We start from the raw sequence: 25714 nt of genomic DNA on the forward strand, positions 1-25714 counted from the left end.
GTTCAATCCCCGGCCCTGGTCAGGGTCATGTGGGAGGCAACCAAATGATGTGTCGCTCTCACATTGATGTTTCTCTCTCCCTCCCTCCCTCCTTTCCACTCTATCTAAAAAGAAAATAAATGGAAAAATATCTTTGGGTTAGAATTAACAACAACAAAAATGAACACCAGTGGCTGTTGTAACTGCACAGTAGCATTTCAGAAAGCTTGGAGAACCCAGAGGGCAGATGAGTTCTGCTTACTTTGTTTAACCACTGCCTTTACATATATTTAGTATGGACACAATCACTTCAAGGGCAGTGGAACAACTATATTTTGAGCTTATGAATATCATTTATTTTTATCCCTGGCATTTTTGTATTAAGTAATATCTCATATACATACCTAAAATCTATTGAGGTGTGAGTCTTTTACCAGGTTTTTTATTAAAGCAATGAAAAAACATCTCCTCTTTTACAGCCTGCAAAGCTCACATCCAAGTTCAGTGTCTACTTAACTACATCTAGCACCTGAAGTGAAGCCTGGTACCATGAAGATGGTAGGGGAAATTCAATAGGGTGAGGTAAATTTTAGGAAAGAGACTCACTAAAGCAATTTAAAAGTGATTGTAATCTTTCCTATGGAAAACTTAGTAAATTAAGTTACAATAGAGAATTAAATTGAGAAAGTATCTCATTTCCTTATATATCTGTTTTTATATAGGTTTCCTCTTGGTCGGTTATGCTATCAGTTTAATCTGTGCCCTGCTCTACCCCCCCCCCCCCCCCCCCAGGAATCTACAGGGCTCACCCTCCTCAGTGGGAATAACGTTTTTTATTTATATCACTAATCTTCAAAAATTGTTAAAACTAACCTCATTTAGAAAGCCTTAACTAAGTGCTTACATATTTCAGTTGCCCCAAATTCATTTGAACATAGCTGGTAATATATAACATATATTTATATGTATTACAGACACATGTGCACACACACACACATATGAATAAAATACAGGTGGTTTTCACATGTAGACAGAACTCCAAGATTCCCAAGGGTACAGATGATGTCTCCTCTGCCTGTGATTCTAGAGGCTCCCAAAATAGTAACACATGAAACTGCTCCCACAGAGGTAGGCAAGTGCTAAAAACAAACTCCTCAGGCTCCTTGAAAAGTCTAAGGTTCCAATCCCCACCCCCACCCCTTCCCCAGCCAGTCATTCCTCACCAGGCAGAATGCGGCCAAGTCAAAGCTCTCAGATGTAGGGCTGCTGAAGCCAATGCACTTTCTAGTGATAGATAAGCAGGATAAAGACTGGGAAGGAGAACCTACCAGTGCTCATGTACTGGAATTAATGGGGAAACAAAATATTCTTTTATTGTTGTCATATTACTTTCACATAAACAGAATTCAGAAAAAAAGTTATTTGCTAATCTCTGGCTGGCCAAATTGGTTCTATTCATTAAGCAGTTGTTGAGCACCCATTTAACAGTGTCCTGAATGTTCACTGAACTTGGAACCAGGACTTGCTGCTGGGCACACAAATGGTCCTGGGTTTTAACACCATCTAAGAAAAGCTCTGAGAGAGAAAGTTCTGGATGCTGGTGATGAGCTGGTGTGCACTGAGCGTCACTGGCAGTCTGGTTCTTGCATACAGCTCAGGCAGTCCCCTCAGCAACCTTGGGAGGGCAGCATCTGCAGTTTTCAGGGTGGCATCTGAGGCCAGGCAGAAAGAAGCCTGTGTTAAAATCGGGTTTGTTGAACCCAGTGGTCTTTCTTTGGCAGCAGTCGGTCGGCCTTCAGGTGGTTGTGAGGGTCGTGGACAGAGAGGATGCCCATGGAGAAGAGACAGGTCTTCCAGCCCGTTCTAAAAAAGATTTGAGGCTGCCATATGAGCATCCAGCTCACAGTTGCTCTTTCCACTGCCCCCCCCCCCCCCGAACCAAGGAACAACAGTCCCACCACTTTCTCTTTCTGTGAGGTTTCCCCTTTAAGGCTGCCTTTACCACAGAATTGCCTATAATTCTAGATTCTGTTCTGGTCCGACCTTTGCAATAACATGGCTTGTAACAACCTTGTGGTGGCCCTACACTGGCCTCGGGTTAGCCTCCTGCTCCACAAGCCCCAAGCACATTACATGGTGATGGTGACAGGGGGCCACCCTGCAGGTAAGACTGCTACAGGGAGTCTTGAGGACTGAGACTGACGAGGGCTGATCTGATTTCTAAAAATCAGGAAAAATGTAGATTACACCAAATAGAGGTGGAAGTGTGCTATATAAAATAAATCGATTAGCATACGTTAGAGTGTTGTTCTAGGCAATGCTATCCAATAGAATTTTCTGAAATGATGGAAATATCTGCTTTTTATCTACATTGTCCAATATGGTAGCCACTAACATTTCAAGTACTCCTAACGTGGCTAGTGTGACTGAGGAACTGAGCTTTACATTTAATTCAATGTAATTTTAATTAATTTAAATAACCACATGTGCTAGTGGCTAATGTGTACCTAGCACAACTCTATCAATCTAGATTTCAGCAAGACATGTGGCAAGACTTGCACTATCTTGTGGACAGTGGAGAGAAACATGGGCTGGCTGATTCTATAATTAGATGTACTCAAACAGGTTTGAACAGCCACTGGGATTAAGGGACTCCCGAGAGCCTGAAAGCAGTCTTGAGTGAAGTGCTGAAGGATTCTGTGCTTGTCTTGATCCCAGTCAACATTTCCCCTCAGGATTTGAATAAGAGCTCTTGATGGCAGGCTAAGCAAATGTGTAGATAAAACGTTTCCAGTCTGCCACCATACTGCAAGGGAACCAGGATCCCCTAAATTCCTATAGTCTGCAGTTATAGACTGTTGAAATGCAGCGTGGCCAGAATGGCCTACATGTACTTTTATAATCCAGCAGTGTCAGGACAGCATGCTGGAGGGTGTCTTAGCAGCTGTGCACATCGGGGCTCTGATAACTCACGGCACATCCACAGGGTGGTGGGCATGACCAAAAGCAAATGGGAACTTGGACAGGTCAATCAGAGGGAGAGGAGAAGCTGTTTCACTCTACAGTGACACTCAGATCAAACCTGCAGTCTAGAAGACACATCTAGGTGAAGGGATGAACCCTAGGTGCTTAGAAAGAAAACCAGAACTACTTGACCCAGAGAAAAGGGAAAGGATGAGACAAGTATTTATGTTCAACTACCACACATGAAAGAAGACTGGCTTGGCTCTTCATGGACCTACAGGTGAAAATTCACCTGTAGTGGAGATGGAAGTTATAAGGGACTCACTTTGGCCCTACATAGGTAGAACATTTTAACAATCTGAAAGATCCTGGTGTGGGCAGGTGGTCTCTGGAGTAACAGTGTGTGTCTGTGTGCTGGAGGTCGAGAGGCTGGACACTGGTCAGGGGGTGTAGAGGAGACTTAGACTCTGAGGGGTGGCAGGAGCACCAAGTGGCCACTAAGACCCCAAACCCTGAAGTTCTGTGGCTGTGCAATGTGCCATCTTCCTGAAGGTGTCAAAAGCAGGGGCCTCCTGCCTGCACAGCGGGAATTAGACTTCTTAGTCCCAAAGGAGATCCCCATCCTCACACATCCATCTGGGCCCTTGAACTGTGCGCCTTTTGGGGTTACCTGGTCATCCCAGTCAGATCATAACAAAAAACGTCTTCCTTTAGATAGCAAATCTATCAATTACTAACCCAAGGGGAAGTGGTGGTAGGGCACCTGGGTAATTTATTCCCATAGGGAAAAATCCACTAGGGTCTGCTATCTGCAGTGAGTGGGCCCTATACGCAGCTTGCCCTGTGAGGGGCGGAGGGTACACAGGAGCTAAGTGTGAAGAGATTCTGAGGTCCACCAGTGTCCACAGAGACCTTGGGGGCTAGCAGGGGCTTGCTGAGGACTCTCCAGGGGTTCACTTTGGTGAAAGTGACAGGATTACCATCAAGGTCAACCTCTGAATTTTAAGAGCCAGAGAAAGAGGCTCCCACATGCTCTGTCATTGTTGATGACAAATTAGCAACAGGAGAGAAAAAGTTAAGAGTGGTTGGAATTTTCTGTCTAAAGATTGACCTTCTGAATTCTTACACTTCATAGAAGATACCAGACCAGTCAGTGAATATCCTCATTAGAATTATTTTTATATATAATTCTACCTCCTACAGAGGATAAAAAAAATAAGGTCTAGAAAATATTTTACAGTTTCTCCTCATTAAATATGTGGATCACAAAACAACATAATTTCAGGTTTGTTTTTGAGCTATTAGTTTTCCTTCAATCTGACCCATGTCTTGAATTTTAAATACTAATGTGTGCTACCTTAATTAAACAAGGAAGTGGCTTGAATGCCACAGCACACATGTGAGCAAACCAAAATCTAAGCCTGTAAATACCTCAAGGTTATGAAAGTAAAACCTAAGGACAACTAATCACAGCCAACTAGATTTTAAGCCATAGCCAATTGGTAATTTTCTTACTTTGCTTCTGCCTTTTTCTTTTAGAAAAATTTATTTTTTAATATGTTTTTATTGATGTTTTTAGAGAGAGAGGAAGGGAGAGATAGAAACATCAATGAGAGAAACATCAATCAGCTGCCTCCTGCACATCCCCTACTGGGGATCGAGCCTGCAACCCTAGCATGTGCCCTGACTGGGAATCGAACTGGGACCTCTCAGTCCACTGAGCCACAACCAGCTGGGCCTGCCTGTTTCCATATCAAAGTTTTCCCCAGCTCTGGTGGACAGAGAGATTCTAACTAATTCTGATTTGGTGCTGTCTGATTCAAACCAAATTTTTTTTCTCAAATAAATACCTAAAATTTAATTATGCCTCAGTTTATCTTTCAACATTTCTGGTGTCAGAAGCACAGCCTGTGGAAGACCCCAAAGGCCCTGGAGCAACCAACAGCCGGCGAAGGCACCTGTGGAGGCAGTCACCCCTTGCATCTGACCTTGCAGTTGTTTAAGATTTCTCCAGATTTAGCCCTGGCTGGGCAGCTCAGCTGGTGAGAGCATCACCATGATATGCCAAGGTTGCAGGCTTGACCTCCAGTCAGGGCATATACAAGAATCAACCAATTAATGCATAAATAACTGGAACAACAAATCGATGTGTGTGTGTGTTTTTTTTTTTTTCCCTCTCCCTCTCCCTTCTTCCCTCTCTCTCTCAAATCAATTGGGAGAAAAAAAAAAGCCCTGGCCGGTTTGGCTCAGTGGTTGGAGCGTCAGCCCTTAGACCAAAGAATCATGGATTCAATTGTGGTCAAGGGCACGTACCTCGGTTGCAGTTAGGTCCCCGGCCCTGGTCAGGGTCGTAAAGGAGGCAGCCAATCGATGTGTGTGTCTTTTTCTCCTTCCCTACCACTCTAGCTGAAGATAAAAAAATAAAAAATAAATAAATAAATCCTTGGATGAGGATTAAAAGAAAAATCAATAAAAACATATTAAAAAAACAGAGAGACCTGGTGTAGATAAGTTGGTTGAGCATTGTCCCGGGCACCAAGAGGTCACCAGTTCAATTCCAGGTCAGAGCACATTCCCAGGTTGCAGGCTGGATCCCTAGTGGGGGGCATGCAGGAGGCAGTTGATCCATATTTCTCTCTCATCGATGCTTTTATCTACCTCTCCCTTCCTCTCTGAAATCAATAAAAACATTTTTTTTTTTTTTTTAAAAAAGAGAGAGCCCTGGCCTGTTTGGCTCAGCGGTTAGAGCATTGGCCCGAAGACCAGAGAGTCCTGGGTTCGGTTCCCACTAAGGGCATGTATGTTGGTTGCAGTTTGTCCCCAGTCTGGTTGGGGTTGGGTGGGTGGCAACCAGTCGATGTGTCTCTCTCACATCGATGGCTCTCTCTCTCTTCCTCCCTCTCTCCCTCCTGCTCTATCTGAAGATAAATGCAAAAATGTCCTCAGGTGAAGATAAAAAAAAAAAAGAGAGAGAGGAAACCAGACTGGGCCCAGTGTGAGGCCTCAGGTAATAAAAGAGGGGGGCAGGGGAGAGAGAAAGAGAAATGGGTTCCTCTGCATCCAAACAATCTGACTCCTCCATCTGGGACCCGGGCTGACTATGTGTGTAAAAATTATAGGCCTGTGTTTTTCTGAACCATTGGGTTAAACTTACCAAAGATAATTTTGAATTATCATGGCCATAGTGGGAAACTTTTAAGCTAGATAAGCTTATAAGATGCTTTAGAGAAAAAAGGCTCCCAAGTTTCTCCCAAACAATGGGATGCATTTTTTATTGGTATGCAGAAGCTTCTAAGAAACTATGAATCAAAAATTGCTTGTTTAAAATATTTTTTTACCAAAGGCAAATTAAAAGCTTAAGCAACAAGCTAATGGCAAATCTAAAAGGCAGTATACAGTAACTCACTGGACAGTGACTGCTCCTACAGCTCCTTCCCTCTTCTCCCTAAATATTCGGAACCTACTAATCCCTCTATTCAACTGCTTTTTCACTCTGAAGAAGCTACAAATGAAACAAATGCCTTTTAAAGTGAGACCCCCTGCTGAGCCGGGAATACCAGATGTAAACATCTCTTCATGGTCAAAGGATGGACTTAGGGCCATCTCTACCGATTTCCCAAACCCTGAAGAAAATTCTCAAACATTTTATAAGAATTTAGAATTCTAGCCCGGCTGGTGTGGCTCAGTGGATTGAGTGTTGTCCCATGGACTGGGACTTCCTGGTTTGATTCCTTGTCAAGGCACAAGTCTGGGCTGATCCCCAGTAGGGGGTGAGTAGGAGGCAGTTGATGAATGTTTCTATCTTTCTCCCTTCCTCTCTCTAAAAAAAAATCAATAAACATATTTAAATAAAAAGAATTTAGAATTCTAATTAGAGTATATAATTCAGGGCTCACAGATCTCTACCAGTTTTTCATGATACTAGGACCTGGTGTCAACCGAAAATGGATGGCTGAAGCCAAATGGGAAGATCCCAGGAGTGATATTAAAAACCCACACACTGCCCTGCTGGTTTGCTCTGTGGTTAGAGCACTGGCCTGCTGACCAAAGAGTCTTGGTTCAATTCTTGGCACATTCCTGGGTTGTAGGTTCAATCCCTGGCCCTGGTCAGGGTCATGCCGGAGGCATGTGTCTCTCTGACATTGATGCTTCTCTCCTCCTCCTCCCTTGCACTCTAAAATAAATCAATGGAAAAATATCTTCAGGTGAAGATTATTAACAACAAAAAATCCACATACTCATTGCTGTGCCAGGGATGACCCAAAGCACATGAGAAAAATTGCCTAAGCCCTGGCCAGTTTGGCTCAGCGGTTAGAGCGTCGGCCTGCAGTCAGGAGGAGAAAAATTGCCTAAGACTACTTGGAAGTATTAATAGGATATTTCCTCAAGAAATTGGGTGGTCTATTATTCAATCTTGCAAATAAAAGGAAGAATAAACTAGTCTCAGGCTATAATACAAGACTGGGAACCTTTTTAATGAGACATACTGGGCTTTTTTAAGTGAAGGTGCCCTGACTTCCTTATTCATTAGTGGGCTTCAGCTGGAACTAGTAGCCAATAAAGAGATGCGCAAGCTGAGCTGAGAAGCTAACCCTCTTGCTGAATTAACAGCCCTAGCAGAGCATTTTGAAGGAAATAAACTTAGAGCAAGATAAAATTTAAAACATTCAAAAAGCCAATAAACTTATGGCCCTACAGTTACAACAGCTCCAAGGGCTGAGTGGCCTCCATGAACACATTTCAAGTCAAAACCTAGAGGTCTGCCACTTAGGAATATTGCTCCCCCAAATGTCCGCCTTCACTGTGCAGTGCCAGGGCCCTGGAGGAAAGCATGCCTCGTCCTGAGCCCATCGTTCAGCAGACCTCCACCTATTAACCCAGTTTTCCATCAGGGAAAGTCTTTAAAAATTGATTATTGAAATAATAAGCATTGATGGGGCTTTGAGGGGGTCTACAGTAAACCAGCCCCCCCTGTGATACCTCTAAATGTGCAAGGAAAACTAAAATAAAAATGAAAGGAGACTCCTGTACAGTCTGTGGACACTGGAGCCACTTTATCTACATTAACCCACTTTCATAAAACAGCAAATCCCTGGTAGTAAAGAGAATATTTCCACAGTGGGGGTTTCAACCCAATTTAAGGTACCTCTGTCTAAACTAGTCCAGATGATGCTAGGGCCATTTTTGGGAAACCATACTTTCCATTTGTGTGAGTGTCCCAGTAAAACTGTTAGAATGAGAATTGTTTTCTAAACTGAAAAGACATATAAAATTGAGCCTGAGCTACTCTCTCTCTGCAAGCAGAAACTGATGAATTAGAGGCTCTAAAGTATGAAAGCCCTGGCTCTCAGTGGTGCCTGAACGCTGGTGGGCCCCATCCTCAGCTCACATAGTAAAATTAAAAGCGCTTAACTCATAAAAATCCAAATAGATCCTTCCAAACCCCTGCTTAAATTGCCTTAAAGGAGGAGGGTAGGTAGTGGTGGAAGAGGGCATAGAGGGGATAAATGGTGATAAAAAAAATAAATAAATAAATTGCCTTGATACACACTAAAACCAGGAGCTACCCTAGGGCTCTCACCAACTATGGGAGACTTAACTAAGCAGGACATAACTGTATGCACTAGTCCCTGTAATACTTGTCTTACCCATTAAAAACTGGTGGACAAAGCTGGACTGTGGATCTGCATGCAGTCAATAAAGTGTGACGCTGAGGCTCCCCACAGCTCTGAACTCAAATACCTGTTACCTAATGTACCTACAGACTCAAAATGGTTCAGTGGTGGAGCTTTGTTTTGCTTTCTTTAGTATCACAGTTGACAAGGAGAATCAATATTTATTTGCCTTCCCTTGGAAAAATAAAGAATATACCTGGACTGTAATGCCACAAAGGTTCACTGAAGCCCCATCCTGTTTTTCAGAGGATTTACATCAAGATTTGACAACTTTACAGTTCCCTCCTAAGAACTCTACATTTATTCATTATGTAGATGACTTATTGCTATGTTCCCCTACAAGGGAGGATTCAGAAATAGATTTGATTTATCTGCTATAGTAATTAGCTTGTAAAGACCATAAGGCCTCCAAGGAATGACAACTCTCAAAAGAGAATGTCTACTACCTAGGACAGGATTTGACTACAGAAGGTATTTCCCTATCACCTGAAAAAATAAAGAGCATCCAAAACTTCCTAGATCTACAACTAAATGACAATTATGGGTTCCTTTGGATTTGCAGGATATTGCAGATCTTAGGTTCCAAATTGTTCTCTGATTGCATCTTCCATATATGAGCTTATAAGGAAGTGAATTCCAGAGCCCTTACCCTGAGAAGATAATCACGAGCAAGCCCTTAGCCAATTAAAATTAGCCCTTCAACAAACTCCAGCCCTAGAGCTCCCAAATTATACAAAACCTTTCAGTTCACTTGTCCACGAGCATGATGACCAGGCTCTAGGAATTCTAACACAAGAGCACAGGGGAAGCCACAGATCTATTACTTACTGTAGCTCACAATCAGACCCAGTAGCCACAGCACAGCCAAACCATTTCAAAGCAGTAGCTGCAGCAGCTAAATTAGTGGAAGCCTCCGTTGGATGGGTATTGAATATGACTTGTACTTACAAGTAGGCATGCTGTTGAGTCTATTAAACTCTGATCAGACTCTACGTCTTTCAGCAAGTAAACTAACATCTTATGAAATCCTTCTCCTTTCACCTTTAACCTCCATCTTAAGTACTGTATCTTGCTCAACCTTGCTACCCTGCTACCCTTGCCTACACAGATACTCATAACTGTATAGAAGTGTTGTCAGTTATTGATCCCTCACATTGACTTACAGGACACACCATTAGAAAACCCAGATTTGATATGCTTTGTTGATAGGTCCTATACTAAGAATGCAGAAGAAAAATATCAAGCAGGGTATGCTGTGACAACTTCATATGAACTATTAGAAAGGGGAATCTTTCCCCAGCTTCAGTCTGTTCAACCGGAACTACAAGCCCTTGCTCAGGCTTGTCAGATATCCAAAGGAAAAAGCAGTAAACATTTATACTGATAGCACATATGTCTTTGGTATGTTATAGAAACAGAAAGAGTTTCTCACTTCTACTAGAAACCCAATCAATGGATTCCAAGTAAATGAATTGCTCTCCTACATTCTACAGTGTAAATCAGACCATTTATAGGCTTAGTGTCAGTCCTGCACATTTAGGTGGTCTTTCAATATGTAATACTGTATTTGAGTCTTTTTTGAATGATACTAATACCTCTGTACCAACCAATGGATCCATAAAAGGTAATGTTTATGAAGAAGCCCTGTAAACACCTTCTGGCTACTCCTTTATATGGGGAGGTTTTATCAATGGCCTCTATGTTTGGGCAACTCATTGTCTTGATAGCTGGAGAATAAAAGATGTGTTCTTGCTGTATTTACTGTCCCTTCACAATACCTCAGAAACTCAACATTAGTCCACACCCTTGAATTTACACAACTGACCAAAAAGAAGTTTACCAGCAGATAGGCGACATTTGGATGGTCCCTTCTTGCTTGGCTTGGAGTTAGTACAAACAAATGTGTGATTAGAAACTTATCCTTAACTCTGGCAACCATTGCTGAGTCTACTGCTAAGGCCACAGCTACACAACGGAAGTCCCCAGGCTCTGTTGCTAAGTTGTTTTAGAGAACAAAATTGCATTAGAATACTTGTTGGCTAAACAAGGAGGAGTGTACCTGGATCAACACCCCTGGTACTATAGAAACTGAAATATAAGATATTAACAAACAAGCTACTTGGCTAAAACAGGTTGATACCTCATCAGGTTCATTCTTTGATTTGATACCAGCTGGTTTGGTTCATGGAGAACCTGGCTAAGGAGAATACCTCTGACACTTAGTATTATCCTCCTAATAGTCATCATTAGAGTCTTAAATGCATCTACAGCTGTGGATATTGTACATTGCTTGGGGAAACAGGTGACACACTTATGAAGGGAAGCAGATAAGTATAGCGCCATTATATTTATTTATTGCATTCTGAAATACCTGGGGAGGGCCTGAGAACAAGTCCATTTTATCAGCAGTTCTAAAGCCTCATTACCTGAGATTTGTATTCTGGAAAAAGAAAATCGAGACTGAATTATCAATATGCACGTCATGAGATTTGGGTTTTGGCCCTGATGGAAGAACCTGTACTAACCTGGAAACGCTTATACGAGATCAAAAAAAGAAATCAACTAAACACCAAATCCTGGTGAAAGATGTGGATTTAACCAGAGCCACACACGGTAGCAAAACACCTCCCCTTGGGGTGGTTAGGAATGCAGGGACTTGATGCGAGCACAGGCTGCTCAAGGCAGCTTCCTCCCCAGGGACTGGCTGCTCGCCTCAGCATTCCCAGGAAGAACCAGTCCTTGGGTCGCATTTCTCTGTCCTCTGCTCCTTTTCACTTCTCATCGTCCCGTCCATAGTTAATTGTTTGTAAGGCCTGAGCTATGAGCATAGCCATTTCTCGGGTGCCCGCAGCAACCACTCTGCAAGACATGAGGTCAAGAGGTCCTCCTGAGGACAGAAAAGAGAGCACCTGGGTTACTAAAGAGGGCAGAACGGTCCTGGATCACAACTCAGCATGTACACATTCCAAGAAACACAAATCTCCCAGGCTGTGCTTGAGGCTGGACCAAGCAGTGTGGTCTAGACATGAGTGTGGTCAGAGAGCGATGACATCTTTCAGCATTGGCACCACCCCGATAGAGTGCAGTGGAGGAGCCACAGACCAATGCTGTCCTGGAGGCTGTGTTGGAGAGTGTAGTTTGAGGTGCAACATTCAGGACTGAGATTCCAGTGACTTGTGGGGAGCATGATGCTTGCTCTGCCAGTCTCATTGGACTGTGTGCTTAGAAGACGGTCCAATGTTATGCAAATGTAAAGTGATGGTATTGTTCCTACCCCGCCACATATTCTGACCGTAGGGTCTGTTTTAATGCCTAGAGGCATAGGGAAGGCAGGAAAGGTGGTAAGGAGCTGGACCACTGCTTTTCCAATGCCCTCTGATCAGTAGAGACTCCGAGGAAATAAGGGACATTCAGTCTGGAGCTGTTACTCAGTATAGTCTCTGCTGTCATACCCCTGCAGACTGAGGGCAAGCCAGGGGTCAGATGGGCTCACCTGAGGTGTCCATCACGATGCCACCTGCTTCTCTGATGATGACGGTAGCAGCGGCCAGGTCCCAGCAGTGCAGGCCAAACTGGTAATAGGCATCTGCAGCCCCTGAGGCCAGGTGGCAGAGTGCCAAGGTGGAGCTCCCAATCACTCGGACCCTGGAGGAGAGGGAAGAGAACAATACACAGGTGAGCAGCACCATGCACAAATCACACTGCTTTTAAATAGTGTTCATGACTGCTTCATCCAAGGAGTCTCTCCTGCTGCTAGCATTCCCAGTAGTTAAAAATGAGCCAGAAGGCGTCTACCAGTAAGCTCGAGATTCAAAATCCAGAGTGCAGTGCAGTGCTGTCCAATAGAACCTTCTGAGACGATGGAAACATTCTGCACTGTGGTAGTTCTAGCCACCTGTGGCGGTTAGGCACTTGAAATGTGGCTAGCACAACTAAACAACTCAATTTTTAACTCTATTGAACTTCAACTTAAATTTAAATCACCTTATGTGGCCAGTAGCTAAAGCACAGACCTAGATGGAGGACGAGAAATGGAGAGGATTCAGTTAGACTTGGATTTATTTTCCTGAATGTTTACTGGGGGAAGATAATTTAGGAAGGCCTCTATGCACACCCAGGATTGGCTGATTGGGTGGCTGGAGATCAGTCCCTTGGCTTCTCCAAGTTGCTCGGAAAGGAAGCCCTGTCAGTTTCCAGTCAACTCCCATGCTGGACAACACAGCAGCCATGTAGCTGCCGTGGGCCTCAGCACAGGCTGCATGTGCTCCTGTCACAGGGATCTTTTTCTCTTTCAGTCCCCAGGGAGTTTGTAGCAAGACTGTGTGTTTGGCACATTCCTTCTTGGCCCCAGGATGTTCCAGGAACTGAAGAGTCATACCCATGAGCTTTGGCGTGGAGTAACCTCTCCATGTTGCTCAGGAACAATTTCAGAGTAGCAGGGTCACGTTTGGGACCGATTTCTGTTAGAACCAAGGCCTTTGAAAGATCTGCAACAGAAAGAATGTCCCATAATCAGAAAAATCAAGTCTTGGTTCTAACTGAATAGTCGGGGTTTTCCCTGAAGTGAACTTCAAATATCAGATTCTTATTCCTTCTAGAATAAGTATCTTTTGAGTGGTTTATAAAGTTTTTCTAATAGCCATGTTGAAAAGTAAGGACACAGTAACAGAGAGAAACAAAATTCATACTCAACTATTTCATCATCATTCCTTTAAAGCCACTTTCTTATTCAGATTTCAGAGGGAGATTTTTCAGTTCTCTCTTTTTTTAGGAATAGTGTTAGCTTGAAAACTTGAAGAGTGGTGTCTTATGAAAATCACCATCATTCAATCACAAATAAAAATAAACTGGGACCACTTGATGTTTGAAGGAAAAAAATGCCTCATCAATTAAATCTGTCTTTAAAAACTTTTCTCTAAGTGCTGGGATCACAAAGATGGAAATACCATTATCCCTATGGGGAAAGCAACTTTTAAATAATGCCTTTGGAAAGGGAGTCCTCAGGAGTAACCTCAGCACAAAGGCTGATGCAGTTATTGTGCAGCCTCAGCACAGAGCGGAGAGGCGCTCACGTCGAGCCCATGGTTCCTGTGATAGCAGGGAGGACTGCTCATGCCAGGAAGCTGGCCTGTGGGCATGGAGGGGCGTGACTGGGCTCCCTTCCTGTGCCTGACTCACTGGTGGGGATCACAAGCGGCTTGTCCTTGCCTGGTTATATACCTAAACACAACCAAATGTATTCAGTCACGTCTCTTCGGTCTGTTGCTCAGGCACGATCAGCCACACTAGGTATGTTCAGAAAACAGAACAAAGCCACTCATGGAGTGGAAGGAACACGTACTCCACAAGTTATTTCACTTGGTGGGCGCAATCCCACATCGAATCTGCAGTCATCTCACTGAAGAACCAGATGACCCTGAGAAGGCAATCTCCTCTCAGACAGAATCTACACCCAGTTCCCCCTCTGATATATAATTTCTTATATCAGAGACTCTCATTTTTTACTTTAAACACTTTCTGAAAAACCACTTGGCTCCACATCAAAGCTACCTGCCTTCAGGAGGTCTGAATCATTCCTCGTCAGGCACGCCAGGCACGTCAGGCACGCCTAGCGCTAAGGCTGAGCTAATGCACTTCCCCCATGATCTCCATGGATAGGATGCAGTTAACCCTGCCAAAGGTTACCTCCTACCCCACTCCCAGGCTGTAAACTGAGATGCTCTTTTCCCTGGAAAAACAGACTTCTTTTAAAGAAAAAGATATCAAGAAGGCCAGGCACAGTAGACATTCAATACATAGTTATTGAAGCAATTAATGCTTTCCTTCAAACACTGGCATTAAGGAAACATTAATAAGAGTCTTCTTGTTTGGGTTGGCTTGTTAAATTGATAGTATTTTTAAATTTATGAGAGCAATTTTTGAGTTAAGTAGAATTTTGTTGGCTAGCCTAAGAATCTAATCACTATGTACAACAGTATTTTTGGGGGAAGGGGATGAATTCTGAATTATAAATATTTAACTAAAAACTCCCCTTTGAATGATAACATATTACACTTTGTGGAGTTCCCATTAAATTAAAATTAAAACAGAAATTAGACTGTGCATGATTTCAGCCAGGAAAACATGGGAGTAGGATGAGCAGTTTCAAAGGCCGTGAAGCAGCAGTGGCCTCCTGTCTGCTCTCACTTCTCATTTCTTTACCTGACTTCAGATCTCATACACACCAGCCCATGTTTGTGAACACCAAATTTTTAAAAACAGTTTAACAGGTTATTCTGTTACTTGCTCTTTTGATATAACAATACACCGAGTACAACTTTTTCCATCCTTCCGTATTTGTAACAATTGAATGCTATTCTAACCAATGGAAGAATGGTTTAACCTTCCCCAACAAAAAACATTTTCAATTCTTGTTATTATAAACAGTGTTATCTCTTTTTCTATATAGGTTTGTGCAGTCATGTTGAACTATTTTTCAGGGTAGATTAATAGAAGTGGGGTTTCTGAATGAAAGAGTGCATATTTTAGATTTTGATAATTAAAGAAGACAATAAAGATTTCCCCCAGGAACTAGAAAGCCAGACAATCAATTTCCATAGGGAGATAAGTACCCACTTTTAATCATGTTCATAAGATGCGACTACTCCTCTAGGCCAAGGTCCAGCCCAATCTGTCCTTATCAGAGGAAGGGCCTGGCTGTAGGATGAATAGAAAGGAAAGCCCCCAAAGTGTCAGCCTAGACAAGCAAATACCCCTCCATGCAGGGCTGGTACAGGAAGAGCAGGGATTTTAAAAATAAGTGCCATCAGGCTATTTCACAAGAGACATTAAGCAAATTGTGCAAACAGCAATTGTTCCCATCCTACTCCCTTCCAGACACTCCCATGTATGCTTTCAGTCCTCCGTCACACTGGCTCTCTCACTGTTCTTGTTTCACAGCTGAGAAACAAGGAGGAGACCAAGCTTACAGAAGTGACCTGCATAAGGTCAGGTCAGGTCGCCCTTCAGTGGTAAGGCCCAGACTTAAACTCAAGCTTGTCTGGAGATATGTGAAAGAAGGGTTTTTTTTCCATTTTTAAATTTGTGAAAATATATCTCTGTATCTCTATATCCTCTTCTTCTAGCTGCAATGTATCTATTCTTTCTAATCTTGCTAATATTTTTTTTCCCCAAATGAAATCAAGAACAGAATAAAAAGGAAGTCTGAGTACTGCCACCTACAGGCAAAAAACTTTCTACTGTTTTATTTTGCCCTAAATAAGGAAAAAGGCAAAAATTACAAGTCCCTTTTACTTAATATCTTCATATATTATTAGTCCTGATTAATTATCTATAACTACTATGATTCTTGCATTTTATTACCACTTATTCAATATTTATCATAATATTTTATTTTTTATTTATTTATTTATTTATTTATTTTATCCTCACCCGAGGACATTTTTTCCATTTTTTATTAAGATAGAGTGGGAGGGAGAGAGAGAGAAACATCAACGTGAAAGGGACACATCGAGTGGCTACCACCTGCATGACCAACCAGGGCTGGGGACAGACTGCAACTGAGGTACATGCCCTTAGCGGGAACCAAACCCGGGTCTCTCTGGACCACAGGCCAATGCTCTAACCGCTGAGCCACACCGGCCAGGGCAATATTTTAGTTTTTAATCAAATGCTAATTATACTTATAATTAAAAATATTCCATGTCTTATCCAGCCAGTGTGGCTCAGTGGTTGAATGTCGACCCATGCATCAGGAGGTCACCGGTTCGATTCACGGTCAGGATGCCAACATTGTGGGCCAAATCCCCAGTGGGGGGTATGCAGGAGGCAGCCAATTAATGTTCTTTCTCATCGATGTTTCTATCTCTCTCTCCCTCTCACTTTCTCTCTCTCTAAAATCAATTAAGGAAAAAAAAATTTTTTTAAACATTAAATATTCCGTGTCATCATGGGTATCTGTATTGGGAATGGAGAGTTATTGCTTAATGGGTACAGAGTTTCTATTTGCAGCGATAAAAAGTTTGGAAATAGGTAATAGTAATGGTTGCACAACACTGTGAATGTAATTAATACCACTAAATTACACACTTAAAAATGGCTAAAATCGCTAATTTTATATTATGTACTATATATTTTACCACAATAATAAAAAAAAAAAACCTAATAGATTTTGAAGTAGGGCATTTTTGTACACTCTTTCAATAAACAGATTTTATTTAGGGTGAAAAAAAGTAGTCTATGATTTCCAACAGTCTGAAAACTTTCTAGTTGAGCAAAGTTAAAAATACCCAGGGTATCAAAGAGTACTGTTGTCTTAAGAGAAATTTTATGACTTAAAGGCAAGAGAAGCAAGTTGCGTCTATACATTGAAATATGTACTCATGGAGAAAGAGGCTATTGTGCTTAAGCCTGGAAAATATCCCCTCTGGGCATTGGTTGGTTTTGCTAAATGTAGAGAGCTCCTGAAACAACACTTATACCAGCATGCAGTTTTATAAACATGTCCTAATTCTTTCAAGACTTCTTATAGACCATTACAAGCTATTCATATAAAAATAAAACTTAACTGTACTTAAATTAGAAACATAAGTACCGCGATGAAGACTGGTGGTTGGGGGGAGGTAGAAAGAAGTGTTGTAGGGAGAGAGTGCTTCATGGAGAGTGCCTTGGAGAATGCAAATGCGCAGCACTGTGAATGCACTGCCACTGTTCACTTTAAAATAGTTAATTTTATGTTATTTGACCTTCACCTCAATGAATTACTTTTAAAACACAAACAAGTAATTTGGAAATACAAAGTACTGTTTAGAATAATGGGGAAGACAGAAATGGAAATCTATGCAACAACCACCTAGATTTTAACCTCTCCAAACCCTCTCTGATAAAAACAGACAAAACAACTAGGAAAGTAAAAAATAAAACTATAGACATCATTTACAAAACAACAACAACAAAAACTATATTATCAAGATATATCAAACCGCAAAACCCAGTGGGTGTAGCAAACTTCCAGCAGCTATAAGACCATGTAACATCGTGACATCAGGAGGAAGCGAGAAGAAGTGAGCATCTATTGGACCTGAGAACAGGAAAACCTCAAAATCACCAATAGCCACTCACCAGAAACCAGCTTGGGCCAATGTGAAAGGAGCTGTGCACATATCAATTCATGGTCCCTGGTATGAGTTGTGGGATAAGGTCTGAAGGTAGGGAACCAACCAGCCTTGTGACCTCTTATAACCAGGGCCTTGTAGGGCAGGTCCCGAGTAGACAGGTATGAGAGTGAATTCCAAAGCCACTACACAAAAATAATAGAGGCAAAGGAAAAAGAAGATCCAGGTAACAGTGAAGGAGGGAAACAGATTAAAAAAAATCTAAGAACAAGGCCAATTTTTTTTTAACACATCACAACAACGAAAGAGGCAGCTCTAGAACTGTGAAAGTAAAAACACTGTTTTAACAACCCCCACCCCCACCAAGTTTAGAAAGAAAAAGATTCATTGCTGAGTCCCATACACAAGTATCATAAGAAAAAAGAATCGGGAGCAGAAAAACAACTCTCTAGTCAATCAAAGAATGCCAGGAAGATTCGTTCAGAAATAGCTTTATGTAAAAGAAATAAAGAATATAATATTGCGTATCAATATTGAAATATAAAATTTTTTAAAATAAAAAAGAAATAAAGAATATATGAAAGAACAGCTAACTAAAAAGTAGAGGGGACAGAACTTAGAATCAGAACACATTTCAGATGAGAAGATTAAACTAAAGAAATACAGAATGAATAAACTCAATCGATCAAGCTTTACAAAAAATAAAGATGAAAAAGAGGAGAAAGGTGAAAAGGATTAAAAAGAAAGTGATATAAAGACAAGGTAAGCAGAGAAGACCCAACATACATATAATAAGAGACCCAGAAGACAAACAAATAAGCGATTGAATTAGGAAATAAATACTAAGAATTATAATTCAAGAAAACTCTGCTGCACTTCTTTTTCTTTATTGATTTTAGAGAGAAAGGAAGGGAGAGGGAGAGAGAGATAGAAACACCGATGAGAGAGAACATGGCCACCTCCTGCATGCCCCCCACTGGGGACCGGCCCACAACCTGGACATGTGCCCTGACCAGGAATCAAACCAGTGACCTCTTGGTGCATGAGTCAATGCTCAACCACTGAGCCACACTGGCAGGGTTCTGCTGCATTTTTTTAAAGGACTTGAAATTACATATTAAAAGGGCATACCATGTACCTAAGAAAACGGACTCAGAAGAAACAACACTTTATTGAAATTACTATACTCTAAAGAAAAATAAATCCTTCGAGCATTCAGGTTAAAAACTAAAGTCCCTTATAAGGGAAAGAAAAACTGTCTTTAGACTTTTCAATAATGTGCTTATGCTAAAAGATAACAAAGACAAGTTGAGGCATTCGACACAAGAAAATGTGAGCCACGTGTTTTACTACCAGAAAAATGGATTTCAAGTATAATGGCCACTGATAAACTTATGAACATGTAAAAACTCCGGGAATATTGTTCCCATGAGCCCTTCCTGAGAAATCGGTTGGAGTAGTTCTCAAAGTGTGGTCCCTGAGCTTCTTTTAGGAATCTGTGAAGTTAAAACAAATTTTTTAATAATGCTAAGATATCTTTGCATTTTTCACTGTGTTACTATTTGCATGATATGCAGAGAAAGCAAGGCAAGGCCCTATTTGTTCTAGTAGTCACTGCAGTCTTCTTTGCCACAATTACATAGTGGGAGAAAAGTCAATTTTACTTAAGAATTATAAAGCTGTAAAAATTATTAATTGTACTAAATCTTGAAACCTAAGTACTATACATGTTGTTTGAATATTCTATGTGATTAGATGGGAAGTATGCATAGATAACTTAAACTATAGTTATTCAGAGATGGGTATTTGGAAGATATTTTCTTGAAAATGAAAAAGTGAACCCATCACTTCAATTGACAAAGTTACCACTTATGGAATTCAATTATAGGCCTAACATCTTCTCAATACCTGAACACTTCTCATGAGAAGGATGAATTGTGATATTAATATATATGACTTTTTAAGTATTTATAAATGAAAACTATTTGGAAGAGCTGAAAATCTCAGTGAACCCACATTTTTCACATGACTAGTGCATGATATTACAAAATCATCCATGAGCAAAAGTTCCATTTAAAGTAGGAGATAGCCCAATGGATTTCAATGTAACAGAGTACACAAAAATTTCATTAATATGTCATTATATTTCACATGCAACTAACCTTTAAGAAACCCTGGCCAGTGTGACTCAGTTGGTTGGAGTGTCATCCCATACACCAAAGGGTGGTGGGTTTGATTCCACATACCCAGGTTTCTGTTTTGATCCCTGGTCGGGACACAGTCAATATTTCCCTCTCATATAGATTTCTCTCTCACATCGATTCTCTCTCTCTCTCTCTCTCCCCTCCTTCCTCTGTCTAAAATAAATCTAGAAACAAGAAGAAACCACCATTTCTTGAGTTTCTGTGTAGCATCAAAGAATATCCTCAATTATCTGAAAAGTCTAATAAAATATTCCTCTCTCCCGTCTTTTCTATTTGTGTGTGTGTGTGTGTGTGTGTGTGTATGTGTAAGGCCAGATTTTCTTCACACGTCTAAACAATATATTACAATAGGCTCCAAAATATACTTTTAAATGAAAACAAGCAAACAAACACTATATTATAATAGTTTGAATATAGAAGCAGATAGGAGAGTCTAGCTGTCTTCCATTAAGCCAGACATTAAAGAGATTTTGAGAAAATTAAAACAATGTCACTCTTCTCACACAATTTTTTTTTTGTTTCAGAAAATATGGTTATTTTCCATAAAAATATATTATTCATGTTAACATTTGATGAATTATTTATTTTAAAATATTAATTAATAAGTATTTTTAAAATTTCTGTTCAAATTTCTAATATATAAATGTAGTTATAACTTATATAAACAAAAGCTCTTTGGGGGGGGTCCTAATAATTTTTTCAGAAATATGCATGGGTTGGCCCTAAGATCAACAAGTTTGAGAAATGCTCACAACCAAATGTGAATGAACTCACAACCAAATTGATTGGAGAAACATCAACATAAAGTGGTGGGTATTAAATCTACATGTATCTTTGGAATCAAGACTAAATACGAAATGACAGTTTTAGGGTAACAGCACATAATGGCTAGTTGCTCTGCCAACGCATTGATAGCACAACCATCCAGAACAGGAAAGAAACGGGGTGAGGATGTGACAAATAGAATAAGCTCACCTATAGTGTTATAGTTATAGAGAGTAAAGGAATATCGTTTTTAAATGATATACTGGAGTATATAAAGAGTGGGGACAAGAGATTATTATTATTATTATTTTTTATAATATGTTATTTCTTTTTTTATTGATATTTTAGAGAGAGATGGAAACATTGATGTGAGAGAGAAACATTGATCGGCTGCCTCCTGCACAACCCCTAATGGGGATTGAGCCCACAACCCAGGCATATGCTCTGGCTGGGAATTGAACCAGGACCTCTTAGTCCATGAGATGATGTTCAATCCACGGAGCCACACTGGCCGAGTGGGAGAAAAGATTATAAGCTGAGTTTAGTATTACTGATAACAGGGAATTAATAGGTAATAACCTCCCCAAAAGAGGACTAAGGATATTATTTTTAAAATTTTAAATAAAGAGAATTATTGAAATAAAAATATAAACCTTTCTAAATACCAAAAATTACACAGAAACAGAAATAAGACAAACAACACAGATGCTTATTTTTAAAAACATATCAAAATAAACAATGGAACAATAAACTATTAAATTTTTTTTTTTTTTTTTAATCCTCACCCGAGGATATTTTTCCATTTTTTGTACAGATAGAGTGGGAGGGAGGGAGAGGAAGGGAGAGACAGACAGAAACATCGACGTGAAGGGACACATCGAGTGGCTGCCACCCGCACGACCAACCAGGGCCGGGGACAAACTGCAACCGAAGTACGTGCCCTTAGCGGGAACTGAACCCGGGTCTCTCCGGACCGCAGGCCGACGCTCTAACCGCTGAGCCAAACTGGCCAGGGCAAAACTATTAAATTTTTTAACAGTTATCTATAGAAGCTAAACATTTTTGAATATATTTTGTTTTATAGATTTGACTTTGGTACCCTGTACTTTTGTTTCTTACATAATTACAAAATAAAATCAATTTTACAAAAATCACTCTTCTAAATTAAAAATAAAGTAAAGCAAATGTATCTAAGTGATTATCTTCAGTTGTGGCATAACCTAAGGAAAAAGGGATCTGATCCTAGACCCTATGGGATATTCACGAAGGACAAAAATAATTCCAAAAAGACAAAACAAAATACCACCAAAAAATTCTTCAAACTACTTTTAGTAATCATTTGTTGTTGTTATTTTTTAAAATAAATATGTAAACAAGTGTGTCTCGGAATTCTGTACTTCTATTTTGTGAGGAAAAGTTCATAAAAAGGCCTTCTTCATTCTCAACCTGCCCTCCTCCAAAGTTTATAAATTGGTTAATGTTAAAGGCAATTAATTTGTTAAATATCAACATTTTTTTTTTTTTATCCTCACCCGAAGATATTTTTCCATTTTTTGTACAGATAGAGTGGGAGGGAGAGAGAGAGAAAGGGAGAGAGAGAGAGAAACATCGACGTGAAGAGACACATCGAGTGGCTGCCACCCGCACGACCAACTAGGGCCGGGGACAAACTTGCAACCGAAGTACGCGCCCTTAGCGGGAACCAAACCCGGGTCTCTCCGGACCGCAGGCTGACGCTCTAACCGCTGAGCCAAACTGGCCAGGGCTAAATATCAACATTTTATTTGATATGTTTCAGTATACAAGCAATATAAGTTGTTTTTGGGAGGAGTATTTTAGCTTTATTTGTTGTTAGTCATTAACTCTTTGAGTATTTATAGTTAGTTTCACTCTTAAATTTGGTAAGAGGCATCAATGATGGTTATGTCATAAATTTCTTTCTTTTACTTTGGAAATATAGCACAACTCTCATGTTATTTTGTCATGTGGAGATAGGGACAGTTTCAGAATCTTCCCCAAATAATGTAATCAGTTGTTAATAGAAGGGTTACTATTATTATTCTGAAACTGATATGTATGTGTTGTGGGATAAAGCAAACATGGATTGTGTGACATTATTAAATTCCTGGTATCACTGTGCACTAGGGTTTTCAGCATGGGCCAGAGGAGACATACATAGAAGACTTAAGAAGAGACCCTGTAGTCATAAATTTGAATAGGGAACACCAGTATGGATTCATGATGAATTTCATATTATAAAACAATTCATTTCCTTGCTCCATCCACTGAAAAGGCATCATAACAAAGACAGATCCAGGGACTACAATGCCCCCTAGACTCTGGACTGTGGTTCTGAAAGGTCATTTTCCATACATGAGACAAGTAGAAATTTTTTTTTTTTTTTATCCTCACCTGAGGACATTTTTCCATTTTTTGTTCAGGTAGAGTAGGAGGGAGAGAGAGGAACAGAGAGAGAGAGAGAAACATCGATGTGAAAGGAATACATCGAGCGGCTGCCACTCGCACAACCGACCAGGGCCGGGGACAAACTGCAACCGAGGTACGCGCCCTTAGCGGGAACCGAACCCGGGTCTCTCAGGACCACAGGCCAACACTCTAACCGCTGAACCAAACCGGCCAGGGCGAGACAAGTAGAAATTTGAATACTTACTGGATACTTAATGATTTTAGAAATGATTGTTAATTTTTGGAGGGGTGTGACATTGGTATTGTGATTACATTTTTCAAAGAACTTGCCTGTATGTTTCAGAGATCCATAGGGAAATACTGGCTAGAAAGTGTTATTATATTTGGGATTTGTATCAGGGAGTTGTTTGGGGTTCTGGGAGTTAGGTGGGGGTGTGGGTGAAGCAGAACTGGCCATACTGGAGTTGTGTGGTGGGTAATGTGAGCTCATTGCACTTTTTCTGTCTGCTTTGCACATGTTTGAAAGCCTGGTAAAATTTGAAGAAAAAGCTACTAATAAAATTCTGGCCTCATCTAATCCTTTACCCCTTTCCAGTGTAGTTTGTTTTTGTTTTTGTGAGTTGAAGACATTCCAGAAAGGTTTAATAGGAATTGGAAAAGCTAAGGCAAAGAAAGCACAGGTAAAAAGATCGGTGGTGGGTGTTTTAATGGCTGTTTCCTCCAGAAATGCTTTTTAATTTTAACAATGGGCTATAATTGATCTTGTATGAAGACAAGTTTCTTCTTTGATAATGACTCTCATTTTTGGGTACTACATGCCAGGGAATTTGCTGAGTGCTTTCCATATATAATTTTATTTAACCATTAAAGTTTTCATCATCGTCACCCCGCTTTATATATGAGGACTAGGTTTGGATAGGTTAACTGACAAGTCACAGTGTTAGCAGGTGGCAGAATCAGGACCGGAATCCAGGCCTCCACACGCCTAACGACTGTGCTGCTCAGGAGTACGCTCCATCACCCCAAAGAAACCTAGTTGCCCATCAAATAGAAAATGACTGGTTGAAACACACACTGGACTTTATAAGTTAGAATTTAAAAAAAGAAAAAACAGCCATGGCTGGTTTTTCTCAGTGGTTAGAGCATCGGCCTGTGGACCAAAGAGTCATGGGCTTGATTCTGGTCAAGGGCATGTGTCTCTGTTGCAGTTTGGTTCCTGGCCATGGTCAGGGTCATGCAGGAGACAACCAGTTGATGTGTCTCTCTCACATCAATGTTTCTTTCTCTCTCCCTCCATTCCTCCCTCCCACTCTATCTGAAGATAAATGGAAAAATATCCTTGGGTGAGGATTAAAAGAAAATCACAGAAGAGCTTTGGAACCTGTGTCTAGCCAAGGAGGGTTTATGACAGTGAGCAATGAACACTCTGGGACAATAGGGCCTATGACGGGCGAAATCATCCCTGCCCACATGGGCGGGATGAGCCAGTGCTGGGCAAGCGGTCTGGGAGACCCCCTGAAGATGTGAAGTCTTAATGCACAACTGAGCAATGCAGGCAGCAGACCAGGAAGCCGAGTGTGTGTGAACAGAGTTGAATGTTATAATCAAATGAAATATAGAGCAAAGTTCACATAAGCGTGTTTAATAACATGCTTTCTCACTACTGAGTTACACAATTCAGCTTGAGTAGTTGCCTCTTGGCATGTGTGGCTGTAATTGTGTTACACAGCCAAACAAAACATTTCTGGGAGAGGGAGAAATGGGGCAGGGCTGGGGCTAGAGCAGTAACTGGTTAGTGTGCCCTGCTGCTCCTACCTCTGTCTGCAGCCTCCTGTGACCGTTTCCCTTTCCCCTCACCCTGAGCATGCTTGTGACTCTCATGGGGAGCCTCTTCAGACTCCCTGAGGCAGTCCTTTGCCCTGCCCTCTCCTTCATACGACAGGCCACCACCCTAACAGACCAGCTGTTCGTGGGGTCATGGCACTGCAAGGAGGAGTCTGTGCCACAGCAAATGCCTCCTGCTGCACCTAGACCAACACCTTTGGTGTTGCAGACACCCAAATATAAGAAATTAACAATGCAGGGCTCCTGGATGACACGCTCTCACCCGGATCATCTAGGGTCACAGCTGGAGAACCTTACTTCTTACTAGATGAGGAGCTGCTGGAGGGCAGGGCACACCTTAGTCCTCTCATTGCCTTGGAGGCCATCGAGGCACACAGGTGTCATCCACGGAGGAATAAAAGGCATAATAAATAGAAAAAAATGGAGAATGGACACTAGGAAAGAAACTTTTTAAAAAGAAGCTGGAAGTGGGTAGACAGGGGAGGCAGTAAGGAAGGCAGAGGAAGCTCAGAGGAGGCGTTGACACCACAAACTGAAGCCATGGTGGGTAAATGAAATAACTGGGGGAAAGGGTACCTTATGATGTCCTGCTGCAGGAATATGCAAGTGAAAAGTCAACAGGAACTGTGCTTTCTACTTTTCCAGACCCAAACATGGACATTATGGACCTTTTTAAAAAAAATTTTTTTTTTAATTGATTTTAGAGAGAGAGGAAGGGGGAGAGAGACAGAGATAGAAACAT

At 41.1% G+C, this 25714-nt stretch overlaps 1 protein-coding gene across 2 annotated transcripts in view; it reads right to left on the reverse strand.

Annotated features, from left to right (window-relative positions):
- Positions 1 to 10581: 10581 nt before the first annotated feature.
- The window catches only part of IMPA2 (inositol monophosphatase 2), a 52263-nt gene continuing 37130 nt past the window's right edge, over positions 10582 to 25714 (reverse strand). For both annotated transcript variants that reach the window (XM_036245748.1, XM_036245747.1), the window contains 3 exons: positions 12997 to 13105; positions 12112 to 12263; positions 10582 to 11505 (listed from right to left, as the gene is read on the reverse strand). In XM_036245748.1, the coding sequence (XP_036101641.1) occupies positions 11390 to 11505; positions 12112 to 12263; positions 12997 to 13105 (377 nt within the window). In that variant the 3' untranslated portion in view covers positions 10582 to 11389. The remainder of the gene's footprint in view (positions 11506 to 12111; positions 12264 to 12996; positions 13106 to 25714) is intronic.

Source organism: Molossus molossus, unplaced genomic scaffold, assembly GCF_014108415.1.
Source record: "Molossus molossus isolate mMolMol1 unplaced genomic scaffold, mMolMol1.p scaffold_m16_p_6, whole genome shotgun sequence".
NCBI classification, from domain to species: domain Eukaryota; kingdom Metazoa; phylum Chordata; class Mammalia; order Chiroptera; family Molossidae; genus Molossus; species Molossus molossus.